The sequence below is a fragment of the Phalacrocorax aristotelis genome, chromosome 7 (genome assembly GCF_949628215.1).
Source record: "Phalacrocorax aristotelis chromosome 7, bGulAri2.1, whole genome shotgun sequence".
NCBI lineage: Eukaryota > Metazoa > Chordata > Aves > Suliformes > Phalacrocoracidae > Phalacrocorax > Phalacrocorax aristotelis.
The window spans coordinates 35699301-35720517 of NC_134282.1; the positions used below are offsets into that span (position 1 = coordinate 35699301).

Here is a 21217-nt window from a genome sequence, read left to right on the forward strand (position 1 = left end):
CCTAGGCACAGAGCCTTAGCAAATGCCAGTAGGCACCACTACAGATCAGTGATGGTTGGAAAGACTGTAATACATTAGAAATACTCTGACCATGAAGTAAAACCTCTGCTGGAATCCTCGTTCATATTTAGCTGACAACCTGAAGCACTTCTCAGCCCCAGTTTATCATAGAGGCATGTGAATACACAGTGACTGGGGTAAAACCTGCGTAGAAAAATATTTTGGTGCTGCCTTCTACCACAGAATCCCATAGAATTAGGTGGCATGTGGTACCAAGTCACACCCTAGGTGAAAGCTTGGCTCCTCTGAAATAGCTACCCTGGAAAGTATATACTCCTAGTTCCAGCAATTATTTCATTATCCAAGCACTCTTACCTCGTAGTGTGCACATTGGTCCATTTTCTTGATTTTTAGTACGTTTATTTCTGAACTGACTTGGAATATCTAGTGAAAGGTCTAGAAAAAGAAAGATGATTTTTTTTAAAGTTAGGGCTGAATAAAACAATGCCTCATTATTTCACGCTAAAATGCTGGTTCAGTCATGTAACATCAATATATCAAGCTTCAGATTTATTTTTCTGCCTTAAGTCACCCAGTGTTCTGAAAGCAAGAGGCACCTTACCGAGGAATGGGTCAAACTTTCTAGATTCAGTCCCACATATTAGGCAGTTGACTTCATTTTGAAGAATGCCTCCAAAAATTGCTGTGACAACAGTAGATGCTCCATTTCTAGACAAACCACATCAGAAAGGTAAAGTCAGCCAGAATGTCTGAGCTTAACTTTCAATACCTGTTACATGTGTACTGCTACTAGGCAGAGTAGTTTTGTCCATGTGTAACAGTGACTGAGGTCAGCCACTGGGCATTCCATTCACCCCAGAACTGTACAGTGCATTTGTTCAGCTGCTATAATTCTTTTGCTTTATTTTGTACCTGAAGAAAGCGTGAACTGCATATGCTCTAAGCAGATGCTCAAAATTTTGGCACTGAAAGTATTCCACTCAACTGCATTTCTGTAGTGGAAAGCTGATGCTCACAGGGGTACAGTACTTTAACCCTGCAATTAAGGCTCTTCATGAAACAAAAAAATTCTTCCCTCTTAGGTAGGGTAAGCATTTTTTTTATTCTATACCCTTTGTTACAAGTAATTTTAATTTCATGTGTATTTCTGTGCTTCACTTCCAAAGACAGCTTAAGTTGCATTAAGATATAATAAACAATATGCATTGCCATCATCATTCCCTATGCTTTCGTTACTCTCAATCTTTTCAGCAGGTTATGTAATGGACTTACTTCTCATAGTCCAATTAAAAACCAAAAACCACCAACATTTTTAAGTTATAATACAACTTCTAAACTTGCTCATTTGTGCTTGCAGATCTGACACAAGTCTGCAGAAACCTGCGCTCCTTATCTGCACTCCACCTACATCTTTACAGTTAACTTGAATGCTTCTTGTTGAGCGGAAGGAAACGGCTACCCAATAAACCAGTGCTCAAGAAGAGAGCATTCACAGTGTATCTATTACTTTGCTGTAGGCAGTTAAGTGTACATGACCTTAATCTGCCCTTGACAGAAGGCTTACTCTACCTCACCATGCACTCGAACAGCCATTCTAAAACCCAATTTACTGTAGATATGTGAACAAAGTTTAAATGTTCCTTGGGCTTCAACAACCAAAACATTGACAAAACAAAAATTGTTTAGTTTTGAAATACATTTTAATTCTAAGAACATTTTAGTATTCTTTTGTGAGATTTTTTTAAGCATCAGCAAATCAACATAAATGTGGTAAGGAGCACATAAACTCTAGGCTTTCCCTAATGAAGCATCTATAAAATCCTGCACCTTTCAAGACCTGCTTACTATGTCCTAATTGGTACAGGATGGGAAAATTCACTCGACTCACACAGAGAATCCAAGGACTTACAGACCAAATGTGCAGGCTGAACTGCCTTAACATTCCTTCATGAAGCAAATGAAAATGTTTTCTCTCCGTGACAGTTTCAATCTGAGAGAAAACACACCTGGCACAGAATTCAGGAACAAAAGTATTTTGAGAAGTAAAGAAAGAAGAGTGAAACGCATGGATTTCCTCTGTTTCAAGACACACAGCAACATGGAAATTAAAATTACCAGCGAAAGAAAAAAGCAACAGCTTTAACTGTGTCAAGTGATATGCAGATATAGCAAGATCACTGGCAGGTAACTTGATTTCAAACTGTAACTGCATTGCTTACTCATTAATCCATAAGACCTGCTGACAATTGAAACCTACAAATACCCAGCTACCTTTTTTGCTCCTGTATGATTCAGGTCATCTGTCACCCTAAGACAATGCAATTGTCTGAACAAAGAATTCTATGTGGGTACAGGATAGAAAATAGAAGTTTGATCTTTTTATTTCTCAAATATTTATGAATTAAAATGTGTTTACAATTTTGCCTAGATGCTCACTCACCTATGAAAGATGTCCATCCTTTTGAAAGGAAGTATGTCCTATAGGATGCTAATCCTTTATAACCTGCAGCTTTGTAATTCCTAACATTACAGAGGCACTAAAGAGAACTTAAACAAGGAACCACGAATTTGAAATTTCAGATCCACCACACACAAAACAATACAAAGGCACCAAGGTTTTGAAAAAAATTAAAACAAAAAAACCCCACTTCTTACATGCAACATTTGTTGCTTGCAGACAGACTAGAATTTTCTTGCAAAATTACTGAACGTGAAACACCATTGAAGCCACCCTGGAGTTCCAGGTGTAGATGGTCCAAAAGGTAACGCATGAACTCGTGGGCATCCTGTTGCTGGTATCCCCTTAAGAGAAAAGGAAACAACAGCAACAAAATCACCAACTATACAGGTTGCTTTAGTGCCGACACACAGAGAGCACCAGGGTCACATGAAAGAACCTCTGCTTGTTTAATAATACTAAACAGACTTTACTGAGACATACATATTTGGTACCAAAAAAATTTGCCAAGTAGCCTTTGGAAACATACAGCTATGTCGAGACAAACTAAGCGACTTTGGTCCTTCACAGCTTGCACTGTCCCCTCTCTGTGTCTCTCTTATTGGGGGTGGAGAAATATTTAGGAATGCACATTTGGATAGGAAGAGACCTTTCAGAAAACAAAAGGGAGCAGCAGAGACGTAACATTTGCTCATGTACTTGGGTAATGTTAATTGGCCTCACCAAACTCAAGTCTGTGCTAGTAACATCCTAGGACTCACATACATGTTAAAAATACACAGTGGTAGCAGTGACTGCCCCTCACTCACACAAAGCATTTCTTTTTTGTTGTTGTTGACTATATTTGGTTAGTACTTCTGCAGAATTGTTAGGAATCAGATTCAGGCGGCACACTATTCATCCCTACTTTGAAACTACTATAAGTTATGGCCAATATATTGACATCTGAAACCTGGTAAGATTCAAAAGAAAGACACTGCAAAATGTATTGTTCACATGGGGTTCAGAGTCAGTATTTCCGAGTGGTTTTCATTCAGCTGCTGATCCCACTCACTTTGGCAGTTCCAGGCATTTGCTTGCCTGTTTGTTCCCCTCCCCACCAAAGCCAGGAATTTGATCTTTAGGTTTGTTTTCCACGCGGATCTTTCAGCAACAATATGAAGTGTGAAATAATTAGGATAAAAGAGAGATTTCTTTCCTCTTCTGGGATGAGAGCTATAGCCATGCTCAGAATGGCACGCCTCCCCTTCGTAACCAACACACCATTTGTTGGGAGAGGGAGGTAATGGTGGGGTATCTAGAGCACCTCTTGAGCATTTGGATTGGGCAGGATAGGGCTCCAGTCACAGATGTGTCACACCATCAGCAGCAATACTGCTCTAAGAGTCATCGTTATTATTTCACCACTAACAAACCTGATCAAAGGGCACAGTGAAGCCAACAGGGTAAAACATGCCTTTAAAGTTATTTAAACTAAATCATGCATCAAACTGAACAAACAACTGCTATTCACTTGCCATAAGATGTATACTGAGAAGTCGGAAAGCATATATAGTGAAACAGTGAAAGCTTTATACAACACTGACATAATTACCTGCAAGTCTTTGTAGGCCTAGTTACAAAAATCCCTACATAGCAGAGTTGGCTTTCACTCTTCCTCTTGTCCGTTCTTTTAAGCTGCTCTATCATGCCTCCCCTGCCCCTTTTCCTCCTCACTATTCCACCTAAGTATTGGCAGTAACTGTCACAGAGGAACAGCTGTCAAAGAATAACAGAGGTGTTTTTTACACTACTGCTCAGGGGAGGGAAAACATTTGTAAGGCTTACAGCACAGTACCAAGAGCTGGAGAGAAATGAGAACAGACTCGTGCAAAGGAAGTATGCAAGGTGAGGCTGATCTGCTTAGTGAAGAACATAGGTTCATCCTACAAAAGTATTGCTAGGAAGTAACAAAATAAAAAGGAAATAAAACCTTTTCATCTTGTAGAATTACAGTACTGGTTTCTTCCAAACTAGCAGCTTGAAAAGCAATCACCAAGTTTGTGTGTAGATCTTACAGCACTACCTACCTTTTACAACAGAAAAACTGGCACACAGAAACACTGCTGTGCTTCAAGAGGCCAGAGTCCTGTACAGCCGAAACTAGGATGACTTCTCCCAAAGTTGCAAAATATTATACATTAGTATGAAACATGGAAATATTATACATTAACATGGTAGGAAAACCTTCAAATGAAAAGGAAAAGCTTCAAAGCTTCATGTTAACTGTACACACTGTAGGATAATTTTGAAGTTGCTGAGATAACACAGGATTTGCTTCGTTTACTGAATATAGGTATCTTCAATTTAATAAACATATAGGCAATCATAATAAACAGCAGAAGATGAAATTTATGGAAAGTCTTTGCTTCAGACACGTTTTCAACATTAAATTCCTAATAAAAGAGCTCTAGAGTATATGGTACCCTTGCTCTGCAATAAATTTGATGAAATGACCTTTGGAATCATTCCACATTGTTGGTTGTGTTCCTGGTGCATGTGTTTATACTTGCATATAAATATGTTAATTATCAATGGAAGATTCTTTGGATTTGTTAAAAAGCCTAAGCATAGATACAGATCTTTAGAAGAACATGGTGATCTGGATGACACACTGTTTAAAATAAACTATGATCTAAAAGCCTGTCAGCAAAAAGCATAGTTTCTCTGATAGTCCGCTTGTGTAATAAAACTCATCTCCATCCACCTGAAGCAATTCAGTTCAAGCCTGCCTCTGACATTCCTTTTCCTACTGGCAACAAGAAAGGATACAAACAGGAACAATTACTAGGAAAACAAAGCATACTATTCATACAGCATTAAATCAGCAAAATACACATCTTGCAACTCAGCATGAGGCTACAGAACTATCTCGGCACGCAGCGGAACAGCAGCAGCAGACTATCCAACAGTCAAGGAGCAAGGCTTCCAGAGCAGCACTGGAGCTCAGAGGCACTCCAGCTGTGCTCACAGTAACTATAAATTATATTCTCTACTCCCTGCGTGCAATATGAGACAGAGGGCCACAGAGTGCATCTATAACCTTCTGTTAGAAGAGCACTTGGAGTCATTGGAGGCAGGCATGACATGCCTTTAACAACTAAAATCTCTTTGGGCTGAACCAATTAAACCATGTTCCCAACCATGAACATCACTTCAGGCTTCACAGCACAAGCCAAAGTGGATAGTTTGCTGTTAACATGCTACTAGCTCCAGCTTTCTTTCACCTGTATGTCCATCTACCTCCTCCCAGTTTCACAAGAAGCACACAAGGCAGAACTAGATTTGTAGCATCATTAGCTTCTACAGGGTACAATTAAGCACTGAACAAATTCAAATTTTCTTCCTGGATCACATGGGAGCAGGGATCTACTGAGCAGCTGACTCTATTCTCCATGCGATTTAATGAGTTCTCTTATCAATTAATCATAGACATGTCCCCAGCTAACAACAAAAAGGGGAGGAGGAAAACCCCAACAAACAGCACTTTTTCTTTTGAAAGCTGTGATAAGACCCACAGTGCTGAAAATTTGCTTGAGAAACTTTCATGAACTGGTTTCTTACTTAGTCTAACAAGATTTATAGGGAAGACTATAATAGGAAGACTGGTCAAGGACATTATGGACTATGTTCATTTGCCTATAATGTTTTGGTTGCTGCTTGCAACTACTGGTATTAAACTTCCTTGATTCTCATAATCCAAGTGAAACGTAGTTGGCAGTGTGAAGAACAGAATAAATAGATTTGTGTTATTCAGGTTACTCGTTAAGCGGGTGTGTTCACAGCATCTTTTCAGCACTGCTGGAAATGTAACAGATAACTTACTACCTGATAACATGGAGCAACTTACCTTCATCACAATAAATCCTAACAGGTTTCAGTGCTCCTTTGAAAGAGGTTCAGGGGCCAGGACAGGGAGACCTTGGAGAGGAATGATACTTCGATTTACTCGGGTAACCTTCTTTTCCTTTTCTTTTTATTGTCTTATTTGTCAGTATGGGCACAAACTGCCTATTATGTGCAGGATTTTTTTTCTTATAGCCCTTATTTCATGTCCAGCTGGTGACTACACTATTTTGAGAGAATCAAGGAAGTTTCAGCCAGTATGTTTGCATTTAGGACTGTAGGTGCTTAGGTGCTCCACCTTTTTTAATCTGACTACATCACTTTCTCATTGCAGCCAAGCTTGGGTTCTGTCAACACCACACACTTGGCACTTACCTACTAGTCATCACCTTGATTCTTCTGCCCTTTGGAGCACTGGCTCAAAGGTACAACTACTACTATTTTAGTATGTGAGATGTTTGTCCTCTCCAACAATGCTACATGTAGCATGTGGTAGAAGGGTGGGGAAAGAAAAGTACTACTCATGAACACAAAGCCGTCAATCAAAGCAAAGATCCTTTTCAAAGCATATCTGTGGGCATATGGGAAAGCTGCAGAGAGCACATCCGGCAGATTCAGCATGTTTTAGAGTAGGACACCAGCAACACAAGGTTGCAATCAAGAAGATTGTTCTTATTCTACAAAACTTACCTAAAATTTGGCATGATTTTCCAAACAACGTAAAATAAAGACTCTGGACTAAATGCAGTTTGGCTTCCTTGCCATAAAGCACAGAGTGTCTTTCTGAATTCTTCCACCAATGAACTGAAAAGAAAGTAAAAGCTGGTGATTAACGTGGGTTTGTGTTACAGCCCTTACAAGCTTACTAGCTCAGTGGTACAAATATCAGGCATTACTCTGATTAAGATTCTAATGATCGGGTAAATATCCTTTCCAGTACCTCAAAGATTTTTATGTCCAAAAATCTACCCTTAATGCTGGAGACACACAGGTTAGGAAAATTACATTTCAGATGTTGAGGACTCACCTGCAAATCTATCCACCTGCTGCCATTTTATGAAGACTCTGCTAACATCATCCCTTTAACACTTGCTCAAACAAGTGAATCGCTTACTCTGATATTTTTTTTTAATACATTCACTTACAGACATGGCCCCATGACCATATTTTAGCTGTAATTAAGTAACAAAGTCTGTAGTACATGTAACTAGCACTTCTTAACCTTACTTTAAATGCAGTTACACTCCAGTGCTTTCTGAGGTATCTGACTGCTTCCCCCTGCAGCACCAGGCCTATAAGCGAACTGCAAGTGATACAAGTTTCTTTTTTTGTATAGCCAATTGTTTTTCTATGACTTTTTCCTCCCCAAATCATTTTTCTATGATTTAACAACACTGAAAGCTTATAGTGGCTCTACTACCCAAACATTTGCTGTTTTCCGTAAAGATCAGTGCTAAAGGAACGTGCCGCTTACACATTGTTATCCCCCTGGCTCCTGGTATGGTAAGTTCGCCGGCCTGCCGTCTTCCCATTCCTCAGCTCCACAGCAGGCAACTCTTTGAAGTAACAACAAAACTGTTGAATGTTACTATGGAAAAAGGAAAAATGAATGAAGTCCTTAAAGGGCAAAGAACAAAGAGCCTGTTCTTTGAAATGCAAACACAACTTCATGCAGTGATAGAGGATGGCAATCATGAACAGTTCAAGATACAAAAAATACTGTAGCAAATACTCCTCTTCTGTAAACGACTGAGTAGATCTGTAAATACCAGCATCACCCCAGATACCTGAAATATAATTACGTTTTGACTCTGCTTTGACTAAGAGATACCATGACAGGCAGAGGTATCAGAAGGCATTCTCTAACAAATCAGACTGCATCTGCTGAGGAAGTTAACTCTGTCTGCTGCCACCTAGCAATCCTAACCTCCGCTACCACAGTCCCAGTAATGGAACGTAAGAAACATGTGCCTCAACTCCTGCCAGTGAACCCTGAACAATGGAGAAGAAAACTGAGACCTATTAGTCCTGCTATAAACTGACTCAGTATCCTCCCAGTGAAGCAGGCAAATTCAGAAATGCAAAAGGAAAACTACAGAGCAGTGGTGGTCTTGGCAGCAATGAAATGAGGTCTAACATCTCAGCACTGCAGAAACTGTTCTCCTACCCACTTCCACGAGACCCCATCCCTCAAAGCGCTGCCTCTGCTTTCACAGCGACCACAAGCATCAACATGTTTCTACATCCTTGGCAATGGAAGGGCTGTCTCCTTTTCCACTGAGGATACAGCAGCCTTCCTCTGGAATGCTGCATCACAGCAAGTCCCTCACGATGCAAAACACAACTTTACGGTACCTGCACACACCCATTCCTGCGAATCCCAATATGCTTCCTTACAGTGGTAAATTCCCTTGCCTAATGCTACCGCACACAACCACTCTCGCAGTGGCATGGGGAAAGCTTCAGAGGTACCTGAGCGACTGAAGGATTGCGTTCATGAAACATGTATTCCCCAGGTTCCGCAGGCCTGTGGCACAAAGGGCAGTGGTGCTTCCCTGGAAATGAGAATGGTTAAGTTAAAGACTTGCTCCCCCGCTTTCTCCCTACAGAGCTGCTACTGTTATATCAGCGTAGGCTTAAACAATAATATCTGTGCTGTTTGAGAAGTGCAGTTTCAAAGCCAAAGCAACCACCTCACCAGCACAAACTGCCTTAAAGCTCCATCATGTCATGAAACCTGTTTCTTACTCATTCCTGTCAACAGAAAACTATACAACACCTTTTCCTGTGCAAATAAATCTAGAATAGGCCAACCCAGAATTAATCACAGGCTTTTATTGCAAAGTATCTGTGTGTATGTATATATGTTAAATAGTCACACTCCAATAAAGGTCAGCGAAAACCAGACTGCAATTTCCCTAAAGTGCCTTCAAAAAATGAAAATACCAATCCTTATCCATCTGGTCCCATGTCTAACATGCACAGTGCGGCAGCCTGCAGGTTGATTTTAAGTCACCAGCAGTAGCCCGCTGTCTTGGTGGGGTTCTGTGATGGCCAGGAGGGTTTTTGAAAGACAGTCAACAGCATTTATTTGGGAAAGAAACAGTCAAGTTAGGCTGCGCAAAGAAAAAGCAATGTGTTGAATGAAGAGAAGCAAAATATACACCATTTATAGTCTAGGAGTTTCAACAGGTTAGAGCATGTTACCCACAGATTAGCTTCCTTTTTGCCAAATAATCTTCAGGGTGGGCCATAAGGACAGGGAAGAAAAATGTGGACAGTGCTGCATTTATGATTTCTGGAATCCGCAACACTTGCACACATTCCGTTGCCTACAAAATATCACACTGAGGGCTCATCAAATTTTGGGACATTCTTCATTGTTCTAACAGAATTTAAAAACTAGACTATCTTTTAGTAATAGTATCTCAAAATGAACATATTACATGAAAGACTGCATGCAAATCCAGGTTACCAAATACCTATTCAGAGTGTTCCAATAAAACTTTTTATCCTCCCCAAATCTACCACAAACATCATCTCTGTGAAGAACTAATGACAGCAGGATATTTGTGTATATGTTGTTAAAAAAAAGTATTATTTACATAAGCAATTTACCGACTCAGTAAGATTTGTTTAAAGAGAGACCTGTTTTCCAGTAAAGGAAGAAAACTTTTAAGTACAAACACCACAGTGTCCTTAGCGTATTCTTTTCCCACTCTTGCCCAGGGTGAGACAGCAGGGTATTAAGGCAAACAGCAGTGCCCTGTCTTCCAGATAAGGATCCAATGCACCAAAAATAAAAAGATCCTCTATTGCCATGGGCAATATTCAAGTATTAATAAAACTGAGAAAACAGCACAGACTAAGAAGAATAAAAGCAGCATTAAGTTCATGCTTTCTAATTCTATAATTCTGTCTTCTCTGTATCTAAATGCTGCCTAGTATTTTCCTTCTGGCTTCTACTGGCTTTGAGTTTTCCAGACAACGATGCTGTGTGTTGCCATAAAAACAAAAAACCAACCACCCACCCAAAACCTACTGTTTCTCCCAGACTTCCTCAATCACCCCAAGATTGGGACAGTACAGGAAGCATACACAGCACATTCAGAGGACCCTAAATTGACTGTAGGTAGTGCATTTTTAAAGTAACTAAACTCCTACAGGCTTCACAGAACAGCAACTGACTGCTTTGCTCTCACCCCACCCTCCGATTTCCATTCATACTCCTCTCAAGAACCTCTCTTCATAATCAGGTAATTGTTCCTCACAGTTGAAGACAGCCATTACTTCAGCTCCCCTTGACTACTACGCTGCTGTCCTGCAGCCCCAAGGTCTGAGGAGGAATAGCTCTGCTCTACCACTGCTCCTGGGCAGGGGTGGAAATGAAGCAGTTGCATACAGCTGGATCAGTATCTCCCCTCTCTCACCCTCCTTACAATCTGGGAGAAATTATGAAGATAAACTCCCTCAACCCAAACTGTGGAAAACAGAGACGTTTTGTTTGGGGCATTCTTTGTCTGGAAGAAACTATGTACCCCTTCAGCTATGTAGCAAGGGCCAGATCATCCTCTCCTGGGTGCTATTCTGTAGACGTGAACTTAAAATAGGAAGAAGATGAGAGTGAGAAAAGCTTTCAGAATAGTCCACAGTTCCTTTTGAAAGCAAGTTTCCCAAGCTGTTTTAAAACTTAAAATTTTTTTACTTTTTCTTGACAAATACTCTTATACCCCTAGAAAAAGACCACACATCTGCTTCTCTGTCTTCTCCACTGTTAAAAGATGAAAAAAAAGGACAAAAACCCCTTGTCTGCTTGGAAAAGTAGAGTCCTATGTCTACCCATGTTTTGATCCCAATAGGTACTAGCTCCTTCTGATTTCACTGATCCCACAAAGCTTAAAGTGCCCTAACGCTCCATCTTGACACAAAACCCTTCTTAAGCACAGGGAGGCTCAAAGTCTAGGTCAACAGCAACACAGCAGAGTATCAAACATTCTTTTGTGAGAAGGGGCTCAGCATGTGTGGTCAGCAGAGTACAAAGACAAAGCACACCAAGCCAAATTTGGGTAACTGAAAGTTATTTCACATCTAGGCCAACTGTAAGCTTCAACAGGTTTAGAAAGACCCCTTAAACTCACTGTACCAGATCCGTCATACTTACATTTACTTTTAATAACTTGCTGTTCAAAGATGAGTTTTCCAATAGTTTTCGTTTCCTATGTCTGTCTGATGTAAAGGCTGAACTGTTGGAAAGTAATTAAAAGAGGTTTCTTACTATAAAAACAAAATATTGTGTGAAACGGACAATAGATAATAATCCTAATGTTTAACATGGTGATTACATGTGCCATCAGTTGTCATTAAGACAGCAAAGAGCTTCCTGACTGCAACATACACTTTCCATAGTCTTAAAACAGACTGCATCTCCCCTATTTTCAACACTAATGTCCGAGTTAATTGCATTAAGTTATGCATGCTACCGTATGCGCCCGGAAGAGTGGGCCTTATTAGCATGCTACTTTTCATCTAAAGTATTGCTCTTTTTCCTTAATCAAAGGAATATTTAATACAGAATTTCCCATCCAGTACTTCTGTCAGAAGACTCACCTAAGCCTTTAGAAAGACAACTTCAAAAAAAGTCAGGACAAAGTAAAGTTGCCAAAAATGAAAAATATCTAAAGTGCTAGCACTTTAGTCTTACAGCTGACTTCTTATTTTGTGTAACACTACAAAGTTACAAGAACAATTGTTCTTTTCCACATCACTGGAAATTACTGGCCCCTCAATTCTACCAGTTTATAACTTCTTTCTAATCTAACAGCAAAACCATAACTTGTTCCAGATTTTAGGACTGGGTTGTTGGTTGGGGTTTTTTTTTTCCATTTTATTAATTAAAAAGCCCTCCAAACATTCAAAACCTATCATTACACACAACAGAAGCCTCCACAGTATCATTTACCTCCCAAAAAGCTAAATCTCCTGATATGCCCAAAATACTCATGTACTTCTCATGCTTAAACATCTTTACATCTCATTACATACCTGAGAAGCCCATCAAAAAGAGAAAACAATGAAAATGTTAACATTACCAGAGTGACACACTTAACTCAGGGAAGACTGACAGACGTCCCAAAATCACAACAATTTCTTAGCAGGGGTCCTATTTGAACCTGGGGCATTCAAATGTCTTTGGAAGCACTGTATGCACATGTACTTCTACTTAGTATTATACAAGATTTCCAAGCAAACTGTGAAAAGACTCTTTGCTACCCAGTACTGACCACAGCATCCGCATCACAAAGACTGTAATATCTATTTTTCAGTGGAACAGTGCCAGATAAAGGCAGAGGAAAAACATGTCTCTTCTGTACAATTCCAAGTTCAGAAGCCTTCTTTTTCTTTTTGTTTGGAAACCAAACTATGCATTAACACGAAGACTACTTGCACCTGCATTATTACTTCCCTTTCTCTTGTCCAGAAACTTATGCCAGCTTTGACAAAACTGTGATTCTGTTCTGAAAATTCTCTCCCATATATATGGAAAAAGGACATAATTATTGGCTAGGTAGCAAGACAGTTAATCGGTATCTAAAATCCTGTAACACCATACATACCTGCTTCTACAAGACTCACTGTATAAGAAACAAAACATACAAGATCAGCCAAATCCGTCCACTCTGCACCTCTGCTTCTCAGTGATGAAAAGGATATTTAAACATACACAGTATCACACACACAGATAGACTAAAATATAGATATTAAATACATATATACATATAAACCAGAAATACCGCTTAAATGATGCGATATTACAAGTCCACCCAAAGCAGTCTGGAAGTAAACAAGCTACTTACTTTTCCAAGTTCTGTAGGTGCTCTCTGACCTTCTGTACCAGGCCCAGCTTGGTATCATTGACTACAAAATCATCACAGCGATAACTGCAAGAAAAACATTTATCAGAACATGCAAAGGATTTCAATGAAGTACTCCAAAAGTCATGCAAGCCTACGTGCAGGAAGCACTGAAGTGATTCAGTGGAAGATTACGAGGGGAACAAGGGAGCAGAACACCTACACAGTGAGCTTGGTTCCCCCTGAAAACTACCCTATAAACAAGAGAAGGTACAGGCACTGTCTTATTACATGTTTTTCTTCTAGCTCAGTTTTGTTAGAAATCAGAAACATGATGTACTGCTTGCCTCAATGCAGAATCCCAGTTCAACAAAAATTCAAACATATGGTGTAACCAAAAGCAGCGTTAGTAGATAATCCACAGAATATTTATCAGAAAAGATCAACTGACATCAGATAGAGAATACAGAGGTTTTATTAATGTACAGCATAAATCTATTTGTTTTAATACTGTAAAGCTGTCATTAAAACCTGAGGTGCCAGACACACACATAATGTAAAAGTTTCTGCTATGAAAAAAGATAAACTAAGAGATTGTGATTTCTCCAAAGTCACACCAGAAGTCTGTGGCAACTCATATCTTGTGCTTTAACCACAAATATCCCTCAATCTCTCTGTATATATAAAAACTGTATGAAACTCTTATAATACTTAAGCTAGTATTTTGAGCTTTTTCAGGATAGGGTGCAAAAGTGAGCTGAAAAAGAGACAGCAGCTGATCCTCCCCCTGCCTCAAAGCAAATGTAAAGCCAGATCAAAATGGCCTCTCAGCAGAAGCAAAGGTTACGAAAGTCTACAATCCTATAACATTCTACAAAGATCTCACATTTCCCAAGAAGCAAAGATGTTCACTATAATTTAATATTCAAACTGTGGGCTTACAGTGCGCAAAGCCAAAGGTTACAGACCATTTCTAAAGGGGGGGGAGGGGAAGGGTCGTTTAGTGAATGCTGGGGAAAAAAAAACCAAACCCACACCTTGTTTCACTGTTTTCCTAAGCTCGTGTAAATCCACAGTGCACATGTCGATTTGAGGAAATGGAAGAGTTGCAAAGAAAGCTGTCACAAGGAGAACACCGTTGCAAGATGGCATTAGGTCTGCAGCTTTGCTGTATTTTAAGTCCCTTACATGTCTTGCCCTCACAAAAAGGGGAAATAGAGGTCCCAGATTGATGCGGACCCTCTTATTCACGCTCTTTTCTTCTGTTTGTGAAGGCAAGATGATGTCTGTATACAGGGGTGAGGTAGTGGAAAGGGGAGGGGAAGGAAGGACAAAAATCCCTTAAAACTAAGAAGTAGAAATGCTGCAGCCCCACAGAATCCACACCTGCACATCGGTAAACCAAGAACTCTGTGCAACCTCCTCAAGTCTCTCTCAGAGGAGGCAGTCAGCAGAGCAGCACCGTTACTGCTGTGCACAGGAGCTGCAGGTGACATTTCACAGTACTCTCACAGGGTTAGCCAAGAGCTAGCTCAAGAAATAGATAACCCATATTCTGGGCATGAGAAACAGGAAGGTAAGAAAAGACTTAACACCACTTGCACCAGGCCTTTTGAGAGCACTGCGACAGAAAGGGAGCAGAGACTTGTCACAACTTCCTGTCCCCCACATCCCTCAAAGGTAACTCATCTCTGAGCAGCATTTGTCAGTCCTGTGCTTACTGTGAAGCATCAGATTGCAGCTTTGAATTCTGGCAGGCAACTGAACACTTCCCATGAAGAAAATTAACTTACTTTGGGTATGTTTAATATCAGAACTGTAGCTATTTCTCTGCTTTTCCTTTGGCACAGGACTGACTCAAATGCAAAATACATCCTCATCGTCTCAAGTTACTCCTCTGTTGGAATAGATTCATACTTTGTAAGTTAATGAAGGTACCGACTTCAGGCAAATCTGGAATTTACAACATTCTTTATTGTGTAACTCTGAGATGTAGTTCAAAGGCAACAGTATTGCTAGTGTTAATTCAAACACTGAATGCTCGAAGAGACTACAGAGTTGAAAAAGCAAAAGCCCTGCTACTGAAAGGAGTCTGTAAGACCAGTCTGTCCAGGACCTCTGTTAATTTTTGGCTCTGAGAAATTAATACGACTCAAGGTTTCCAAACACTGAATACAGCTGAATACAGATACTCACACAAGGTCTAGAAAAGATAGCTATTGCAAGTGATAGATTTTTTTTTTTTAAAGGTTGCCACAGTCCTAGTTAGTTTGGAGGGGGAAGAAGTCTGTAAATGTGCTTATTTTTCAGCCATGTTTTAAGTAGTCCTGCTCAGCTTTATCAGCCACCTACAATTACCTAATGAAGTGTTCCTGCACTTGCCACTCTCACAGGACACCACACCTCAAGGACAGCCATCAGAGCAAACTACCCAGGTGAGCTTTGGTGTGAGGTAAATATGGTGCAGGTGGATACAGTAAACTCAGACTCCTCAATACCACTTGTGTCCGCACCCCCAGGTATACTAGCACAATTACACTGCTACCCCAGTTGTGTAGTTACTAACATTTATAAATGGGGAATGAAAGTGGATGCAAGCTCAATGAAAGCCTCTAAGCAATTTATTGCTGAAAGATGATTTAATCCTTGCTCCCATGCCCTAAAGATCATGTTAACCTTATTTTCAGCTTAATATCACACACCAGTTACATCTTTACATAAAATTGCAAGCTTGCACTTTCCCCAAGATGAAAGAATAAAACCAAATATATCATTAAATGTCAGGGTCCTTGCAACAGTGGAAAAGTTTTTAAGATTCACTTAAAAACAAGAGGAGCTGCTTCTGTTTCTCTTTTTAATGGGCAGGTTTCTTAAACCACCTCCCTTGCAACAGAGGATTCAGCACTACTACCAATCTATTTTGGATAAATGAAGTAAACAGAATAGGAAATAGTTTATGCTTTAATAGCTTAAAATTTGCTAAGCCCCCACACTGTAAAGGTAAACTGCTGAGACATTACTTCCTGTATGTGAAGCTGACATTCAAAACAGATTTTTAATTCCTGACCCTCAGGGTTATCACAAATGAACAATAAACCTTATTACATACAACAGTTCTACAGTGTGCTTTTAACAGCAATCATACAGAACAAATTCTGTACTGTGGGGAGGGTCCCTTATGTGGATTAGCATAATATTTTCCTCTCTTTACACTTACTATTTTCAGCACCTCTGCCACCTCCAAGGCCCTGTCTTTTCTGGCCTCCTTTGCTGTTAAAATGCCAGCAAGCCAGTGAATATATGCACTGCTCCGGGGAACACTTACGCTTAGCACTGGCTGTTTCTGTAGGCTGCAAAATTTCGTGCCATGTTTAAAAGCCCTGATTGGATTTGAAGAATTACAGGACAAGCAAAATTTTAAAAAATCCCAATCCAAGTTTCCTTAGTTGTGCTAACACTTTAAATGAGTAAACTAAGAACTCTAATTTTACTGTCTGGATAAAAGGCATCATAATGTTCCTAAGCAACCTCTTTTTTGTATGTACATGCACTAGCACAGTAAGTCTGTTTTTTAAACAGAACCACCAGCACAAAAAGAAAGACTAAGAATTTTTTTTTAAGTCCCTGGCACTTATTTATTTTTACATCAGCCCAGGGAGGGCAGCTGGGGGTGGACATGACAACATTAGCACAACCATTTCTCTAACAGATAACAAGGAGGCTAATGGGCCAGAAATCTGACCTGCAAATTGTGCCTGAGATTAAATGAACACGGGAAACATATTATGCAAATACATAAACAGGACAGCCTTTCTTCTTCTGTGCTAACAAACTGTCTGCGCACTAGCCCAGAGAAAACAAATTTTCAAGAGCCCTCTTTCCGGAAATGGTACTTCAGAAAGCAGGCTTCTTAAACAGATCATTTTACTTCTCGAGCACAGAAAAACAACCAGCAGAAGAAAGCATCGCATGATAGTTTGGCAAGAAAAAAAGAGATCTGTAGTTCTTGTAAACTCTTTGTGCTTAGTATTTTAGAACTAACTGAAAGGCTGATTACCTCCAAAAAGTGGAATTCAGGAGTCTGTTTTTCTCAGTGATTTAGTATTGCATCTACTGTCTCAAAAGCAACCAAAGAATCAAGAAGAGAGTCATACTCTCATAACAAATAAAAGATTAACACTCTCTCAACTTTTTCACTGTGAAGAGTGAACAGATGATAGGAGGACATAGAAGAAAGATCAAAACCCTCTGGAAAGCAAATCCCTGGCTGCCCAATACTTAATGATAACTCAAGCATGCCTGTATTTTTCAAAACATTACCAAACTCAAATACAATAAAAACCTCATCTCATAATTCAAAAAAAAAAAAACCACAACCACCGTCCCACCAGAACTGAAACATTTTCCTTTCAAAGCTACATTGAAAGCTTGTGATCACTTAAAAGAAAACATACACACCTGAAATGCAATTACAGGAGCCTGCTTGATCTGATTCTGGTTTACAGCAAGATTGCATGTGAACTAGAAATAAAATTCAATAAGCCATGGTAGCTTCAACAGTCACATAGTAGTTCTTCCCCTTGGACTGACAAGAATAGCTAAGGCAAACCCTGGTCTGGGCTCTCATGACTGCATGAAAGTTTACGTCACGGCCAAAGAAAAGCAAAGGATTAAATGCCTTCTGCTTAGAAAAGAGCCCATACAGGCCTGTTCACTGCTATTATGCAAGCTAAGCAACACGGTAAATTAGGATCCATAGAATAAATATGGAACAAGAGTTTTCTACTCAACTCTGTAGTAAACAAAACTGCAAATATAAAAGCCAGCACTGCATCAAAATATCTCCATTATTTTTACAATAGAAGTAGAATTCAATTAAGTCCTAGGATGGTATTTTAATCACTTTCGAATTATTGGTCACCCACATTGCTAGCATAAAATATTAACCTTTAAATAAATGTTCACTTAAAAGAAACATTATAGCATAAACATAGCACCGTCTACTGGATTCATGTCTACACTGAAGAAGCTAACAAATAACATTTCAAAAGTCTATCTCCACTGTAACTAGTTATGACTAATTCACCCAACTATTTGCTTTAACTGGCAAGCACTATTCAATAGCAGCCCCTACAGTACCTTCTGAAATAAAGGGGCAGAATTGGGTCTTTACACCTCTAATGCTTTTTGCTGCATCTTTACACATCTAAAATCATTTCCACTGGAAAAAAAAAGGGTGCAATAACAAATCCAGGTATCTTTTTCTGATTATCAGGTAGGAAAAACCTGAAATATCCTAAGTGACAGCAAAGATACACTGCTTTTGAAACTTGTTCAGCTTCACATTAGCACAGGATAGTTATAATTTGCTAGTGAATTATACACAACAGGAACACCCCAAGGCAAAGCTCTCTACCATTAGTTCCAATTCATCCATAGATGACTCAGCCTTCTACTTTGATTACAGCAAAGACATCACATGCTAAACTGCTTCTCATCTGTCCTACTACAAATACAAAGCTCACTGGTGTTTCACAGCATAAGTGCATGCCTTCCTGCTCCTCATAAGCATAGTTTCAGAAATAGAGCCCCCAGTCCTCAGTTTGGCTGTTGTCATTTTGCAATGCCCATATTGCATTTGGGATAAGGTCAGCAGGGTGCTCTGACTTGCCAGTATTACTCATCAAGCCTCAGCAAGTTGGGCACACTATTTGTCATAGTAAATGGAGATATAATCAAGACTTCAAATAAGCTGCTAGAATTCCTCCACACATTATTACCTTCAAAGTGACTAGAAGACAGGTCATACTTCAAACAAAACAAAAAGCCACAATGTAGAACTCAGTTGTTAACAGCATTAATTGGCAAAGTGGAATTAGCTTCCCACAGCTGTTCCAATGCTGGTAACCTGTGCATATGCATCACTTAGAAAAATTGTATGTCTTCACATAGAGGCAGATAAAAATGCTGGTTATTTAAATAAAACATAAATAGATGCAAAATCCCCATACATCACAAAGCTACTCAAACCTTTCTTCTACACTTAACATACGTACAGTTTTTGTCATTGCTGCACACGCCATCTGAATAATTTGAGTTCCTCCAAACAAAATTTCTTCAGGTGAGACCACTTAACTGTGATTTTACTAGCAGGGGATAAAACTGTTTGCTACAGAAGTATTCCTCATAAAACTGGATACCCAGACTTCAGAAAACAGCTTTTTCCCTGATGATGTATGCAAAAGAGATCCAATTATTTGACCAAAATACCCATCAGTGGAGCTATATACTCAGTAATTTTACAAGACTATAACACGCATTTCCCTGAGATTTGCACTGTTCAAATTCTGCACTGCCACACCACACAAGTAATGACACACATGGGAAACCATGAAGCTAACAGGAAATGGGGAAGCAGCTGTGAATAATTTTGCTTAGGGGTGAAGAGGACGGAAGATGCTGGACACACAAACATGTTGCTTTCAGCAGACTTCCAGTCTTAGCTCTCTGAGCAACAAGGAAGATCGGGAACCTGACATTATCAGCATAACTATTAAATCTCCCTAAACGATGCTCATATGTCACTCTAAGAGCCTGATAGAATAAATCAGCCCAGGCCACTCTTCTGTTAAAAGAATCACTTCTGTGATTCTGCTAATTAATCATGCCAGAGTGTTGATGCTGCTTCCTGACAGGATCCATCACTTTCCCAAACAGGTTGCCCCAAATCTCCAAAAGAAAGAAGCCTTTCTTTCAGTGTGAAGAAAACAATTAATGTTGGAAAAGAACCCAAACAAAATACACATACACACCTCAAGTTCTCATCTCTTGGGCAGGATCTATAGCATATTACTTTATTTTATATATTTATATATTTATATTCTGACAAATAAAGGATATGTGAAAGGCTCACCAATTTGATGGAAGGAGTAACTACAACCAAACAGCAGCTTTTGCAATTAAAAGGTTAGGTTCTCAAAATAACCCAAAGCAAACAGAAGCAACTCTAAACCACATAAATAGCATTTATTTCAAAAAGTTTCCTCTCAGCCATTTGAAATGCAGCAGTTTAGCTGCAATCAGTGCTACAATACACATGCAAAGGCAAGAGCGTTATTTCATTACTGTTTTTAAACAGCCAAGTCTGGAAATCAAGCGATAAAGTGCTCAGAAATGTGTGTAATATAATGCTTCACAAGAGTCTGAAGTTTTCACCTTCTAGTATATAAGGCGTTGTCAAATTACAGCATTTAAACCCTTACCAGTATGTACTGTAACTACTGCAATCCATACACACAGTATGCTGAACTTTCTCTTGTTTTTCTGTTTTCTTATGATTGGTCATAGGAATCTGTGCATCTTCATAATGCTTTTTTGCATGGCCATTCACATATCTAAAATAAATGAAAAAAAATTTTAAAAAAGTCTTACACTTTTGAACAGTTAATCTAACCAACATTCCCTGAAAATAAAAAGTAAAAAGGCAGCCTAATATGCATCCACTATTTATACAGGCATTAAAATAGGAAGTTCACCTGTGTGAAAACATTGGTTAAACTGTCTAACTTTTAACCCTTTTATTCTCTTACATTGTCCAAATTAATCTCTCCATATCCTTCACAGCAACCACAAACTGACATCCTTGTACCAAACCCCTGGATCTGGCACCTGAATAGGCCAATCCACCTTTGCAACTGAGAAAATCATTAGCTTCCTTTCTCCATACCTGTAATGTATATGGGAAAGCAATATGGAGAACTAACCACATTTTTTATAGCTCTATGTTTTTCTCCACCCAGCGCTCATCATGTTTGTTATTACTTTAACAGTGTGCTGACCCCCATATGAAAGCACATTCATTCTGCAGCACCATTTAATATTAGAGCATTCTACATTTTATGAATTTCATGAATTTGAGAGGCTCTAGGGCTTGGGGTCACACAACTTAAGAAGAAATCCAAAATCCTACAGCTCTTTTGCTGACACAATGAGCATTTTCACA

The 21217-nt window shown here is 39.4% G+C and overlaps 1 protein-coding gene across 10 annotated transcripts in view; it reads right to left on the minus strand.

Annotated features, from left to right (window-relative positions):
* Positions 1-21217, minus strand: part of USP3 (ubiquitin specific peptidase 3) — a 76409-nt gene that overhangs the window by 4909 nt on the left and 50283 nt on the right. For 9 of the 10 annotated variants that reach the window (XM_075100045.1, XM_075100038.1, XM_075100043.1 and 6 more), the window contains 9 exons: positions 20478-20609; positions 13219-13302; positions 11526-11607; positions 8837-8919; positions 7839-7952; positions 7055-7168; positions 2677-2823; positions 623-729; positions 376-456 (listed from right to left, as the gene is read on the minus strand). In XM_075100045.1, the coding sequence (XP_074956146.1) occupies positions 376-456; positions 623-729; positions 2677-2823; positions 7055-7168; positions 7839-7952; positions 8837-8919; positions 11526-11607; positions 13219-13302; positions 20478-20560 (895 nt within the window). In that variant the 5' untranslated portion in view covers positions 20561-20609. The remainder of the gene's footprint in view (positions 1-375; positions 457-622; positions 730-2676; positions 2824-7054; positions 7169-7838; positions 7953-8836; positions 8920-11525; positions 11608-13218; positions 13303-20477; positions 20610-21217) is intronic. The other variant, XM_075100041.1, reaches the window with a different exon arrangement.